General features: G+C 46.5%; 1 protein-coding gene across 4 annotated transcripts in view; it reads left to right on the forward strand.

Moving 5' to 3' along the window:
- Nucleotides 1-16051, forward strand: part of TAF3 (TATA-box binding protein associated factor 3) — a 43684-nt gene that overhangs the window by 731 nt on the left and 26902 nt on the right. The window contains exons 2-3 of one of the 4 annotated variants that reach the window (XM_032963419.2): nt 2527-2644; nt 7025-7285. In XM_032963419.2, coding sequence (XP_032819310.2) covers nt 2527-2644; nt 7025-7285 — 379 coding nt within the window. Of the gene's footprint in view, nt 1-2526; nt 2645-4408; nt 5066-5152; nt 5517-7024; nt 7286-16051 lie in introns of those variants that run through there. The other 3 variants (XM_076070679.1, XM_032963420.2, XM_032963421.2) reach the window with 3 other exon arrangements.

Genomic DNA, 16051 nt, shown 5'->3' on the forward strand with positions numbered 1-16051 from the left:
TAGGTGTGTATAGTTGGGTACAAGTGGTACAGTGAGGGAAAACAAGTATTTGATCCCCTGCTGATTTTGAACGTTTACCCACTGACAAAGAAATGATCAGTCTATAATTTTAATGGTAGGTGTCTTTTATACAGGTAACGAGCTGAGATTAGGAGCACACTCTTAAAGGGAGTGCTCCTAATCTCAGCTTGTTACCTATATAAAAGACACCTGGGAGCCGGAAATCTTTCTGGTTGAGAGGGGGTCAAATATTTATTTCCCTCATTAAAATGCAAATCAATTTATAACATTTTTGACATGCGTTTTTCTGGATTTTGTTGTTATTCTGTCTCTCACTGTTAAAATAAACCTACCATTAAAATTATATTCTGATAATTTCTTTGTCAGTGGGCAAACGTACAAAATCAGCAGGGGATCAAATACTTTTTTCCCTCACTGTAGGTGTGTGTGTGCCTGCTGCAGAGTGAGTGAGTGTGCATGCATGTGTGCGGGTTAGGGCTGGTACATGCGTCTGCAAGGCACATTTGAGGACAAGTGGCAATACAATTTACCTTCATGTCGCGTGTAAATGCAACCGCATCTGCAAATGCTTAACAGGGAGGAAAATATAATACCGTATATGTATGCACATGAAAGCAAATGGGTATTGAGTTTGTTTTTCAAGAGGAAGGGAGTTCTAGACAACGGGAGCAGCCGCCGAGAAGGGGCGAAGATTGTGGGCTTTTTCAGACGGAGGCCTTCATTGCTGGGGCGTAGACAACTTGCCGAAGAGGTGAGTGAGATGAGCGAGAAGAGGTAGTAGAAGTCAAGATTGAAAAGTCCATAAAGACCTTTAAAGACAGCCACTTTAAATCTTTTAAGTGAATCCGAGACGTTGTACAGGAAGCCAGTGGAGGGATTGGTAATCGTGCTCGAGTGACGTGATCAGCCGTACGATGGATCGGCAGCCCCTTGCGGCGGCGATCGAGAAATGAGGGAATTTGTGAGACAGCGGAGGAGGGAGTTGCAGTAAAAGTCCAAGCGAGAGAGGTTATGGAGCCGTGGATTTGTGGCGGAGGGATGCAACGCCGCGTGCGTGCGGGCCATGTCGTGCGGGTGCAGGTTGGGAGAGAGGCCTCACAGACCCGGGAGAATGTGGTGGGTGAATGGGAGTTCAGGATCTCAAATAACCCCGAGGTTGAACACCGCCTTTTTTTTTGGTCCAACGTGAGATTAAGAGTCCAAGAGATGCACACTTGACTTGGAGACTTAATTTAGAACTGACTTTGTTTTGCCTTTTTGAATTAGCTTAGTTTTGGCAGTATTTAAATGAAGTAAGTTAGAGTCAGTCCAGTATGAAATTGCATCAAGGCAGGCTTCAAGATTGGACATTGCGGATTGTCTAGTTGAGGACAAGTGGCTTGCAGATGTGTGTGACAATACAGTGTGCGCATGTGTGCGGTTCAGGGATAGTGTGCGTTTGTGTATGTGTAACTAGTTGAGGACACGTGACTGGCAGATGTGCTGTGTGTGAAAAAATGCATTGTGTATGTGCATGTGTGCGGGTTAGGGATTAGTGTGTGGGTTTGTTGTATGTGTGTAGTTGGCACCTAGCCTGGCACGAACATTGGTGTTTGTGGGTTGATATTTGTGGGAGGTTTATACACGTGCACCATACACGCGTGTGTCTGCGTGTCCTTGCCACTGCTCGCGGTAGGGCTGTGTGAAAATGAGAGAGGGTGCATGTGAAAGTCTGTTCTATTGTTGCATATTGCAAGCCTATGTTCAGCAGCTAAATGCCAGGTCTTCTAGCCATGAGAGAGGGCTTCAGGAAATCGTTTGTGTCGTTTTACTATTCCTATATGCACCTTAGTTTGGATTGCATGGCCACAGTTATACTGTGGGTTGTCTTCAATTTTCTGTTTATGAAGGACACGTGCTCATTGGCCGATTGATTTTCTGATGCGGTTGATGGTTACACCCGTGTCTTTGAACAGTACTGTAATGTCAAAGCCAGGAGGTGTTCATTCTGGACGTCCACTTTGTTCTGCTGTGTTCGCCAGCATTCTTCCAGATCTAGGATCCCAGACTGGCTATTGATACTCGAGTGGGCGGCGAGGTATTGGTTAATGGATAGTTTGTTGTTGGGCAAGAAAACGTGTAAAATTCTCTTGCAGTTTGCATATTAATATTTGGTGCCAAAACATTTGCCAGACTAGGGAGCTCGGGGATTTGTGTCGATTTCAGTGTTCCAGTTATGATGCGCATAGCATTAATGAATTGTGCATCTAGTAGATTTGTGTACAAGCTCCTTGACTAAGCTGGGCCTGCAGTACCTCTGCCACTGAGTAGATCAGTGATAAGATGGCAGTTCGCAGCAGATTGGCTGATGCGCCGCAGGGTCTTGCAGTTTTCTTGTCGCAGGATGATTCTTGATTTCGTCTTTTCACTGCCCCATGACCTGAGTGATGTGATCGTGAGAGTGAGTGTGACGATGGTGACTGTGACGGACCCCGTGAAGAGTGAGCGCCCGTGGCTGTGGTGCAGGTTTGTCAGGGGCTGGGCTGGGACGCCGTTCAGGTCTGCGCTTCGGAGGTGCTCACCGACGTCCTGCAGCGTTACCTGGAGCAGCTGGCGCGATGCTGCCACCGCTACAGCGAGCTCTGTGAGGGCGCCGCACACTCAACGACAGCACGCACGCTCACCACTGCCACGTGCTCACCACTGCGCACATCACATTCACTCATCACACACTAGGGGAACTGCACAACAGGGATATCCTATAGCAGGTCACGCCGAGGGTCACTGGGCATACCAGGGGACACCACCCATCCGGAGCGCCACACACACGGACGGGGTATCGAATGAGAAGCGTACACCAGGGCATCGCACACATTGGAGACGCCACGCGCACGGGGGAACGTCACACACACCTGAGGCACCGCAGAGGCTGGCTGTGACGTTGCACTCCTGTAAGCCAGTACTGTGGAGGCAGCGAGGGTTGGTGGATCAGCGCACAAATGTTGTGAAACTCCCTTCTGAGGTGCCATACCCTGGCTCGCCAGGAGAAGGCAGTTCAGCAAAAATGTGGACTCCACTTGTTGTATGTACGTTGAACTTCTTTCACACTGTACGTCGCCAACCATGCTATTCGGAGGTTTTCTCCAGATGCTCCGATTCCCTCCCACATGTTAACACTCATGAATTGTCTGATAACACCTTAATATATCGAGGACCGCAGAGCTTCGGCAATTGTTGGTAGTGCCGGCTCATCACGTGGCTGGCTGCCTTTTTACCGCTCTTCTGTGGTTCCTCGTGCCTGTGAGTTGTGTTCTCCCTCTTCGACAGTGAGCGAATATTGTGCTGCGCATTAGAAGATAAGATTATTACGAGTGTCTTGGCACTCGGCGGTGTCAACTGAACCGCTCATCGCGCGCCCCCGTCTTGTACGTGATGTGCGGTCGTACCTTAAACACACTGGTGCCGCGTTCGCTCATTACACTCGCACTCCTGAGTCGGTTCGCTGGCACGGGTGAGTCACGACACTGGCGCTTATCAGACATCACAGTCGCACTAATCAGACAACACATATGCATACACGTAACATCCACGCGTCACATTTACACACTCACTTATGCGTTCACTCTTAATCGCATCCGCTCATCAAAATACAGAGATTCTCCTTTCCCCTCTCTTTAGCCTGAGACTCGTGAAGCAAGTGCTACTAGCGAGCACCTATTAAGTCTGGTCAGCACAATACCCTTATCTCACTGTTGTTGATGTTTTAGATAAATACCAGGTATTCATATAACGCAATTGTCACCATGGTGACTTGTCATGTAGGATGTTAATGATGACGTTAATGATGACGTTAATGATGTTTGTGTTGATTTCATTTATCGTGTAGATGATGACGTTGACGTCGTAGCACACACTCGCATTTACATACACTCACACTCATCATATTCACCTACCGCCCTCGTCCCATACACCTGCAATTGCATACACATCCCTTACTCACTTGCAGCCGCACTCATGTATGCCTTGTCTAACAACATTGCATCACTATTCATAACACTTTACTGCATAATCAGTCGAGAGCACATCAGAGACCCACAACACACACACACATATTCATGTACAGCCCTTTTTTTTAATCAAATCCACTGCTGGATGAGGACCTGCCCACAACACGTGAGTTGTGGGGCGTTAATTGCCCATACTTCACCACTCTGCAGTGCGGGTCGGTGAAGGCGATGAGCAAAGACGTTGGAGCACAGTGTGCAGTAACAACGATTAATTCTGCCCAATATGGATATACTCGCCCCCGGCCACAGGAATGTGGAATCGTATTCCCACCGGCCGGCCACAGGAACGTGGAATCGTAGTCTTCCACCACTGGCCGGCCACAGGAAATGTGGAATCGTAGTCTTCCACCACCGGCTCGGGGCTGTAAACCGGTGATGCCGTTCATTGCCCAAATCGTCGCCCACCCGTATGTTATTTTATTTTAAGGCCACGGCACTCTCGTTGACGAAATGTGTTGAGCGCGAGAAGAAATCGCGCTTGCACTTGTGGCTAAGTGTATCTGGGCAGATAGGGTTATTAGCCACCTACCCCGTTTGAGCATTAAATGCCTCGAACAATTTGTACAACGTTAGTACAAAAAAAAGTTAACAATTAAACACGTGTTGTGTGTGTTAGCGCTTGTCACCACAATGGGCCTGGCTATCGAGAGGGGCGGGGCCGTGTTGCCTGGGCGGGGGCATGGGAGGAGGGAGGGGGGGAACTCTGCGTCCCCGCCCCTCTGTTTACATTTCCCATCCCGCACGCGCGACTCGCTCCCTAACAAGCTTCGCCATTGGCTCGAGGCCGCCACGCCTCCCGTGCCGCGGCCAATGGGGAGGTTGGGCTCGCGCGGCGGCGCCTGTGCGCGCTGGGGAATGCAATGGCAGCGCGGCCGTGCCGAGATCGCATTGTCCTGTGCAGGGGAGACGAGGAGATGGCGACCGGGGCTCCTGGGTTCGAGTCCGGGAACCCTGGGGTCCCCGCACCCCCTCGCTGGGTGCTGAGGGGGTCCCTGTAGGTGAGGGGGGATGGGGTGGGGTTTGTGTGGGGGGTTTGGATTGGGGGGGAGGGGGGGGTGGTGGTTTTTGGTGGTGGGGGTGGGGGGGATTTTCAGACGTAAACAATATGTGCTGCGCGTGGAATATTGTTATTATTGACACTTCGTATCATAATTATTCACCTTCGATATGGTTATGAACATGAGCATGCGACGTAATGAGCGTCGTCATCATCCTCGTGATAAACATAAGCGACATCACCCTCTCCGCAATTACCAAAACCATTAACATAATCGGCTCCGTCGTGAACATTGTCGCCGTTTATGTCACTTAACGTAATCAACATTGTATTTGGAAAATCGTGACCAACCGCAGCGTTATAACATCTCAATTAACATCGTTGACATCACCCATCATCATGGTGTCATAATGCATAGCCTCATTAACATAATGAGCAACATCGTCATTAAGGTCAGTGTAATAAACAGCATCATTAACATTCTTTCAATGACGTCATTAACATCAGAACGATAGACAGAAGCTTTATGCATAACACTAATAATATTAACATTAATATCATGTATTATTACCATGCACATGATAAGCATCATCACCTGCGATCATCACCATTAACATGGTTATCACCTCCAACATCGTCGTCATAAACAGCAACAGCATCGTTATCACCATCAGCTGCACCATGATCATCAAGACACGTGTTGGCGTGCTAGCGGGTAACGTCACGAAGATTATTACCATCATTACATAATTAACATCATCATCGCAAACGTCTTCATTATCAACAGGATCATTATTGTATAAAATGTCAACATCGTTGGCATCATCTACAACATTGTTAATATGTTAAACATCGTGACCAACATCAACAAAACACGTGTGTGTCAGCACGTGGAATATCATTCATAACTTCATCATTACCATGTCATAATCTGTAAGACCAACCAAAGCCCCACATGCAGAAACATCATTACCATATGCTTTTTTTGTCATTGCATAAACAAGACACGCATGAGCGCGGAGGACGTTGCGTATGTCATTAATGTCATCGATCATATCAACCCGTGCATCAAAATAAAGGGACAGATCCGAGAGAACGTCTACTGCGGAGATGGAGCAATGAAATCATGCCTTGAGCAGGTGCTTCTCGGTGGATCACACCTCAGGGTCTTGAGAGGTGGCGCCTGCTTGGGGCGAGGCCTTCAGCAGTGGATTGACCGTGGCTAATGATGATACATCAACATCGGCGTCACCCTAACATCACAAATAATATCTTTAAATCCAAATTGTGCGATTGCATCATTGTCAGGTGATTGCAATGTGCGGGTTTGAGAGCAATTTGCTTGCGCAACTAGCTGCTCGGATGTGGGCAAAGCAGTTGCAGTTAATTCAAGTTGCGCGATTTCAAGAGCGATTTCAACTCTCAGGTGTGTGGGGACCTGGCTTTCCATGGCCAAGTGCCAAGTTTATTTTCTTTAACCAGATGAGAACTCAAGTGACCATGATAGAGGTTTCATTTGCAAAAGTGACCTGGGTGAACAAAATGGCAAAGGCAAAAACAAAGTTCAGTAATGAAGCAAATCGAAAGCAGGGTAAAAACAACTGTGTCACATGAGATATTGAAAATATTGCGCCAAACATAAATCATTGGGAAACAATCAATTTCACGTAGCCTGAGTCGGCTCAGACAGATATTTTTTTGACAAATAATACAATTACAAAGTTAAGTTACAGAAACATGTATATCGGGCGTCTATTGTACTAATATCTAAACACAAGGATAAACTGCAAAACATGCTTTCACTGCAAGGACTGTGTTGCAGTTGATACCTAAGCCTAGGACTAAATATCTCCTCGTTTTAGACAAGGACAAAACATGACAAACGCAAATACAATTGTCAAATACAGTTGCAGTGTATGAGGAACTTTGCCACGCTATGTGTGTGTGGTGCCGCAAACAGACGGGCGCACGGACCCAGACCTCGAGGACGTGGGGCAGGCGTTCGGCCTCATGGGCGTGAGCCTGCACGAGCTGGAGGACTTTGTGCACAACCTGGAGCCCGTGGCGTTCGCACATACGCTGCCTGCCTTCCCGGCCGTCAAGGCCAACACGCTCGGCTTTCCGACGGCGGCGGCAGTGGCGGCCGCAAGCGCCCGTGACGCCGCCTCGCGCCGCGACTACATCCCCGACCACCTGCCGCCGCTCGTGTCCGCGCAGGAAGGTGAGTTTGCTGCCACCCCCTGCCTAGGATTTCCCCCAGCTCGCTTTCGCCACTTATCCACTGGCACGGCTGAACCAATCCAGTGTGGGGCGCACTGACGGTATGCATTTTTTTTTTCAATTGGCTATTTTATGAGCCCAGTCAGAACCAAACTTTGATAATGTTGAGACATCTGAATCAGGCTGCGGGGCCAAGGATGGCCAGGGCCCGGGCTAACGGTGTATGCAACTGATGTCATTATAGCTAAAAAAATTATAAAACAAGATCACCTAAACAGGTGTGTGACAGTGAGCGAGTGTGCATAGCTGTCTGTGTGTGTACCATCGCGGCATCTGTGTGTTCCTGAGGTCACACATTGCGCGTGACATCAGCTGGATGGCTCGGCTTCTGCATTGGAAATCCAACCTGGTCCGTGCCAGGGTGGCTCAGCACAGCCCCGACATGGTCCAGATGTGCCGGTGGAAAAGTACTATTTGAGTAGTCGCCGCCATTTCAATCAGTCACAGCGGAGCCACTGTATACTCATGGTGATTAATCCCAAACCATAAACTTCTTCTGCTATAGCTCCCGGGCTTGTGTACAGGTCCTACCGCTTATTGGTGAGCATGATGTTGGTGGTTTCGCTCCACGTGCTAGAAGCGTTTTCGGACAGGGTGCCAAACCACCTGCGGTACAACCTGATAACTACATCAGAGACCTATATGGCACAACCATGGCAACCTAATTCGTTTTCTTCTTCTTCCTAGCACTTCCTCTACTCAGGTGGGTTCTGCCTTTGTGATCATTTTTCTCCACTTACTCCGGTACTGGGCCATCCCCTCGCCCACCCCAAAGTCATTTGTATCCGCTCCCCACTTGGAACCACTTCTCTGTAGGCCTGCCTCTCAGCCTCTGCCCTGGTGCTTCTACCTTCATCACTTTCCTTCTGATGCCATTCTCCAACGGCACGTCCCATAATTCTGAGTCGACTTTCAACTGCCTGGGGCTGGGCTAATAGATTGAATATTCATCTTCTAGTTTGAAAACTAATTTCTTTAGAACCCCTTTTTGTGTTCAGTTTGTTGTCGTTCCCCCGCACCTCCGATTAGCACGGTTGGCTATGTACGGTGCATAGGAAGTTCAACATACAGTTTAGGGATGGTGAAAGGTTATTTAGCAACGTGGCAAATGGTTAATACTAAGTACTGCCAGCAGAGGGCGGTTTAGCCCTGTGTCGTCTAAATGCTCACTTCATCTCAATAAGCTGGGCAGAAACAGTTGGGCATGTTTATTTTATATAGAGAGAGGAGAGGCAGTTGGGCATAAGCAGAGGAGAAGAGGAAGGTCTTAAGCTTGGACAGGGAGTCGACGGTGCGGATGGCTGGGGGGTGGGTTGGGATGGCAGTTCCAATAATCTCACTTTAGAGGTGACATTTTTTTCACTTTGGCTGTATGTGCGCTGCACACACAAAAAAAATTACGGGACAAGGCTGACTATTTCACTTTATCTCGCTCAATTAATAAACAGAATATACATCAACATGTATGTGGTTGAGATCAGTTCGTCAACCTAAAGTGCACACACGTACTTGGACTTTATATCACCAGGTCAGAGTTCAGTGAGACAAAATGTCAAGAGGGAGAACTGGGGTCTTCTTCCATATGGCGTTTGGAAAAAGCAGCTGGTTACAAATTGTTTAATGTTGGAAGCCATTCCACAGCATCTGGGGCGGTAAGAGTGGAGTCTGCTTGTTCCACCAGAATGCAGCGTTTTGTATTGGGTCATTAATGATGCATTCACAGTTTGCTAAAGTCCTGGATCTTAAATTTATGGAGACCTATGGGTAATAAACGAAGACTTCACGGTGTCTGTCATATTTCCACTGTAGCAAAATCACAGCTATGGTGAGACCAAAACAAAATGTGTCTTAATACATGTTGGGCAATTATTTTTTTCATTTACTTTTGGCTGTATATGTCACAGATATAATTTACAAACATGCGGTGTTACGATAAATCAACAGACCCCCCCCCCACCCGTCAAGCCACTCGGACACACCTATAACGTATTAGTATTACAAGGTCAATGAATGTGTGGGTGTCATCACAGTTGTTGCCACCGTACCACACCTCCCCATTGTTCGGCCCCCTCCTGCTAGATCCCATAGTTGTAGCAAAGTTGATACAACCGCTAAGGTCTGTTCTTACAGTATTACACTCTCTGACTTTGATCATCAATATCGTTATAATTTATTTGGAAATGGGCTTCATACATCCCACATGTCTCAGTGCGTTTGGTCTTTTGGTTGCCGTAGTGGCCTGCATTATGAAGTGCAAAGTATTTGTATTCAAGAAACCTTTTCAACCTGTGATAATTATTATTCTAGTAGCAGTAACCCTTGCACTGGGGCAGAGCAATGGTGCAGTGGTCTGCGCGCTGCGCTACACAGCAACGCCGTTAATCCATGAGGATAGCCTCACTTAGTCTTGAGACCGTTTTTTCAGGAAGGTCCTGCATTGCAATGTATGGTCGATTCCATTAATCAGTAGTACTGATTCCATTAACCAGTAGTTTTGCATCATTTGGCTTTGCTGTACTGCGAACAATAAGACCACCACCCACATTTAAGCCTTGCGGTTGCCCCCTCTGGCTACGCAGGACAACCACAGTTGGCGACACCACCGCAGGGCCTGGTATGCACACGGGATTCTGCGGGAGATTTGTTTTTGATTGCAGACAAGATTTCATCGCCGTTGCATCGACGCTGTTTACAGCATGCGCCATAGACCGATATGTAGTGTTGTAGAGGGTTTGTGATATGGGGTCCGGCAGGGGTTGCAGGGGGAGCTTTGTGATTCGTGAACTCAAGTCACAGAGAGCCTACTGTGTATGACTCTCTGATATGTATTTGGGCTGTACCTGGCGTTGTTAGGCATAACGTCGTTTTTTCTCCAAGCCGAATTACGTAAATGAAATATTGACTTGTGAAAAGCTTAGATAGAATACGTCGCTAGAAGGGTTGATGGCCAGTGGTCGAGACTTCTGATAGGAGTGGCAGCCAAGGGAGGGAACGCGTGACTGAGGACGTCCACCGCAGGAAAGCGGCAAAGAAATCGACTCGTGTGCACATGCAGCACGGATCGTTTCCATCGTGGGATTGTGATATATGGCGGTGGATTGGGGGAAGCCCTTCATCCACCAGTGGATTAATCAGGGCTGAATGGGAATCACACACCACACACGTCACGTGCTTATTTTTCAACCTTGCGCCCACTCACCCGCCCCCTCGTTAAGTTAACGTTGTGGCTCCGCATCCACGCCGTAATTTCATTAGCGCGTAGTTTCTCGCAGAGCCGGTGATCGAACGCTCGCCCGTGGGAACCCGCTCGGACCCACGCCGTTCTCCGCGCAACATTTACTGCCGCGGCCTAATTGAAAACATACCTGTGTGTGCCTAACGTGCCCACTCCAGCTCCTGCGTTGCCCATTTGCGCAGCCCGTAGCTCGTTCACGGGCCGCTGCCCAGCGTCAACCTGCCCCGTCACATCCGAGCTTAATGAAAAAAATAAAAACCCCATAAGTGTTATTAAGGGGAGCCGACTAACATTTGACCCTCGCTTGTAAGTGCGCTTGTAAACTGGCCGTAATAACGTGGCACAAAGCAGCGGGGGGGGGGGGGGGGGGGGGTGCCCCGGGGGCCTGAATGCTAATGAGCGGGAGGCCCTGGGGCATGTCGGACATGTCCAGTGAGCCGTGCGGTGGCTCGTTGGCTCACTCAGTCACTCACCTGCTCGCTCGCTCAACTCACTTGTTTGCGCACTTATTCTCTCACTTTGTTTACGCGCTCACTGTTTTTACGCGCTCACGTTGTCTCGCTCACATATTTACTCACGCGTTGGATGAGTTTGCTTGCTCAGTCATGTGCTTGCGTGTTCACTCGCTCACTCTTCTCCTAACTCTTATGTTGACTCGCTTACTCCTATGAGTTACTCACTCGCTTACACACTTGCGTGCTCACTCAGTCACTCGCCTTTTCGCTCGTTCAGTCACATGGCTCATATATTCAACCCACGCGCTTATTAAGTGACTGTCTTAATGGCTCACTGACTCTCTCGATCGTTTTCTAACTTCTTCATTCACTCGCTCAATCATTCAATCAGTTTTCTCACTCATACTCGCCCAAACACACTCCATTGATTGCTCGCTTTCCCACTTGCTCATTAACTTTCTTACTCACTGACCCACTCACCCCCATAAATTAATTAACTTCCTCGGTCAGTCGCTCATCCACCCTCTCACTCGCTTATTCACTCACCCATCCTGTCACTCGCTGACTTATTTACTCACCCACCCACTTTGCTCACTCGCTTCCCCCCTAACCCTCATTCTAGCCTCACCCCGCCGTGTCCTCTCTGCCCTCAGGGTGGCATGACCGCCAGCCTACCACTACCTGTGCCAAGGAAATAGTTTTGCCATTTGTTTTTTTTGCATGCAGAAGAGATTGCCGCTGCCGCCGCCACTACCACCACCGCACCACGCCGGCAATGGTTGGGTGCGCGACTTGAAAGGACCGCTACATGCACGCACGCACTCACGCCGTGCTAGAACGGGAATGCAATGTGCAGTATTCGTTTGAAGGTTTAGATTTAACTGTAGCTATTTCATGGGTGGGTATCAAATAGGTATTTTGATAGGTAGGTGAAAGGTATTTTAGTCATTTGAGAATCTAGGCAGGTGGTCCTGCGGCAGGTCTCCTGTCTCGCATTTGCAAAGTCGTGTGTTCAAATTGCAGACGGAGGTCGAATCGGCCCGTCGTCGTCATCATCATCATCAAAGTGTGAAATTTATTTTGATTGACCAGGTTAGAATTAATCTGAAAGAGTGATCTGGGTCGCCCTGAATGCAAAAGCAAATTGAATCATGTAAAGTATGGCATTGAAGGAAATAGAAATTGGAGCAAAAAACTACTTTTTCAAATCATCGCTTGAGCATCTAAAAAGTACTAGTTTTTCACAAGTCAACCATTGTTACCCCCTGTGGAAATACTTTACCCCATCTTAGGAATGTGGACATTACACAACTGGCTCAGGGCCTACCAAAGGAGTATGAGCTCCACCCCAACGTTTGAGTGTGTGAAATACGCATGTGCACAGCTTGGGAGAATTAAATAATGTTTGTATAATTAGTCTTGTTAAATAGTGCTCTTTGTGCTGGCCTGCCGCTTGAATTACTTTGCCAAATGGGTTAGGGTTCATCTGCCACCCAAATTGAACCTCACCTCCCCAGTAATTTGCTTCGGGACCATTATCAAATTAACACACAGTGCCGTGATTAGACAGATTAAGAGATCCCATGGCTCATGTTGCAAGGAAAATATGACCCAGGATCCATGAATATATATATTTCAGTTTCTTTATTTTGGTATAGCCCTGTGAGCCATTCGGCTCTTGAATCGGGTGCAACCACAACAAACAAAAAAACACGAACAAGAAAAACATCTTACAGTGACTATGTGACTGTGCAAACAGAAAATCCATGAAAAAAACAGCAAAATATTCCTGAAAAAGCACCGTACACCAACGCTGTGTGCAAAAAATCCCAGTGGGATGCAAGTCAAACAACAACAACCACAAGAAAACTTAGATTAAGGCCATCAGTCTAACTCCATACTACAACAAAAACAAACCTGCCCAAACCAAAAAACGTTTTCGAAATCACCAAAAAATTAAGCCATAATTGCAACGTAACAGTGATCATAGGGACTATGACCGGATTTTTACAATAAACTACATATATAACATGTAACACCAAATCCTAGAGCCATAGCTGGCTGCATGAGTTACTCCACAACAACAGAAGCATCAGTCGGAGTATCAAATTTTTCAATGCACCTTTAAGATCAGCACGCTAAATCAAAATACAGATAATACTTTGCTGCGTCATCCGGAGCGAAAACATTTTATTTTATGCCAATGAATAGCAGTGGCAGCTAGGGGTGTACAACTCCTATAGAGCAGTTTTGAGAGAAGATCTCATTGGTAGCGATTCAAGTTGCAGTTTATTGGCAATAGCATTCCAGACCCTGGGGGCATCAATAGCAAAGGCCCTTCCTCCAGTTTCTGTACGGCAATAGGGAATGTGAAGCTGGTAAATGAGCGAAGACCTGAGGTCAAATTTGTTCTTTGAAACAGAGAGGAGATCCAGCAGATAGTCTGCGGATTTCTTTTAAGTACATAGTGAATAAATAAGATCTGGTGCACAAGCCGTCGAACATTAAGAGATGTTAAGTTTGACCCAATGTAGAGATCACAGTGGTGAGTCCTATATGGGCAGTTCAATGTAAATCTTAAGGCCGAGTGATAGATGGAATCAAGCTTCTTCAGTACAGTACTTGGGGCTTATTTATACACGATGTCACAGTAGTCAAGTAGAGGCAATATGGTAGCTTTTATCAATTCCAAACGGAACATTGGTGGGGAAGCAGTGCTTGTGTCGATACAGAAAACCAATTTTTATTTTTGTCTTTTTACCAATATAATCAATGTGATCTTCAAAATTCAGTTTTGAATCCAGGATGACCCCAAGATACTTATAGATCTTGACTTCCTCTATTTGATAATTATTTAAGGAATGTAATTGGGGAAAATAACTTTCTGCTTTAGTCCTGGTGAGAAGCATAGCACCTTGGTTTTGGAGGTATTCAGGACTAGTTTAAGAGCAACTAGCTGATGTTGTAGTTTGTTGAAATCACCCTGTAGCTTAGCAATCACGTCATCTGGAGAGCGGCCAGCAGTAATCAGTATCGTGTCATCTGCAAAAAGATTTACCCTGGAATGATCCAGGTCAGTGCCCAAGTCATTGATATAAAGAGAGAACAAAAGGGGGCCGAGGATGGAACCCTGTGGAACCCCTTTTGTTATCTTAACACTGTTTGACCTCCAAACATCTGTGAATACAGTTTAGGTGCGAGAAAAGAGGTAATTTTGTAACCATTTTACTGCGTTTTCTGAAAAACCGAGGCAACTTAGTTTACTAAGCAGGGTGTTGTGGTCTACTGTATCAAAAGCTTTGGACAGGTCTAGAAAAAGACAGGCACAGTACTGCTTATCAAGGCTACTGTAAATGTGATTCAGAGAGTCTAATGCAGCAGATGTGGTGCTGTATTTTTTTCAGAACCCAGATTGTTTTAGATGTAGTAGATTGTTGGTGGAAAGGAAACTGCTAATTTGGTAGGTCAATAATTTTTCTAAAATTTTCATCAACGGGGACAAAATTGAGATAGGTCGGTAGCTATTTGGATCATCTTTAGGGCCCCCTTTGTGAAGTGGATGGACATAGGAATGTTTCCATTCTAGAGGAACTGATGCTTCTTTTATGGACAGGTTGAAAATATGGGCTATAGGTTTGTATATTAGGTGACCAACTGTTTGTAGAGCAAAGACGGGAATACTATTTGCTCCGGTAGAGGAGGACCCTTTGAGGAAGGACAGTTGTTTCAGAACATTACTTTCGTGGATTGGCTTGAAACTAGATTAGTTTAATGTTTGGACAGGGGTGTAGGAATTTGCATGAGCAAGGGTGACTCCCCAATACATTATCAAAAAGATTACCAGCTTTAGAAAAATGAAGGTTAAAATTTTCAACTCTTTTTTGGGATCTGAAAAATATTCCCCATTTCGGTTAAGCTCAACGGGCAGATTGTCTGTTTTGGATGCCTTTTCGATACATTTGATTGTTTTCCAGAAAATCCTGGCATTTCCATGTGATTCCAGGAGAGTGGAGGAAAAGTAGGCATTTTTTGCATTTTGTATTTTTTTGACGCATCTATTCCAAATTACTTTTCTGAGCACATGCCCAAGCCTTGTCCCTAGTTTTCATGAGCTTTGTAATCAAATGATCAAACCATGGTGGGCGGTTGCCTTTAGTTTTAAATCTAACCAACGGAGCATGTTTGTTAAGAATTTGGAGAAACGTGTACCTGAAGGTCTCCCAAGCCGTAGTCAGGTTGGGGATATCACAGACCTTGTCAGTATCCGAGTGAAGAACATCATTAGTAAATGCCTGAGTGCTGAAGTGTCTCATAGAGTGCTTCTCAACCAATTTAGGGGGGGCTTTGGGTCTGGCTGATGATCTCACCCCAAAAATGAAGGAGTGATCACTAAGGTTATTACCCAGAACACCAGTCAGTGTGAAATTGTGAGGGGCATTTGTCAATAGGACGTCAAGCAGAGATGACTGTCCCGGATTTTTTAGGTTGGGTCTTGTGGGGACATTTATTAATTGAAACAGATTAAATTCATCTGCAAAATTTGTGGCCACGGCCGGTGGGTTTAGCCAATTCCAATTTAGATCACCCACTAAAACTATTTCACCTTTAGGGAGGCCCCCAAAAAGCTCTCTCAGTGCAGATGTAGCTTCAACATCCTTCCCACTTGGCGGTCGATAGCAGCACACTACCAATATCTGTTGATTATTTGGGAGAGTTATTCTGAGAGCCAGACCTTCAAAGCAAGATTTTTTAAACAAGGAGTGAGCTAGTGAACATGCAATAGTATTACGAACATAGATAGCAATTCCACCTCCTTTAGATCCTCGGTCAAGCCGAAAAAGGTTGTTGTCAATCGCAATCTGCATGTCATTGACGGCAGGAGTGAGAAATATGAGGCAGTTCGAAACAAACAGCAGTTACCTTGTGGATTCTCACCTCGGCTTTGTCTCAGGCCTTCTGGCGCAAGTTAGAAGCTTCATTAATGAGACAAGAAGGCTTTAAACTTATGGGGAGGTGT

Source organism: Petromyzon marinus, chromosome 30, assembly GCF_048934315.1.
Source record: "Petromyzon marinus isolate PM22_M1 ecotype Great Lakes invasive population chromosome 30, UKy_Petmar_22M1.pri1.0, whole genome shotgun sequence".
Lineage (NCBI taxonomy): Eukaryota > Metazoa > Chordata > Hyperoartia > Petromyzontiformes > Petromyzontidae > Petromyzon > Petromyzon marinus.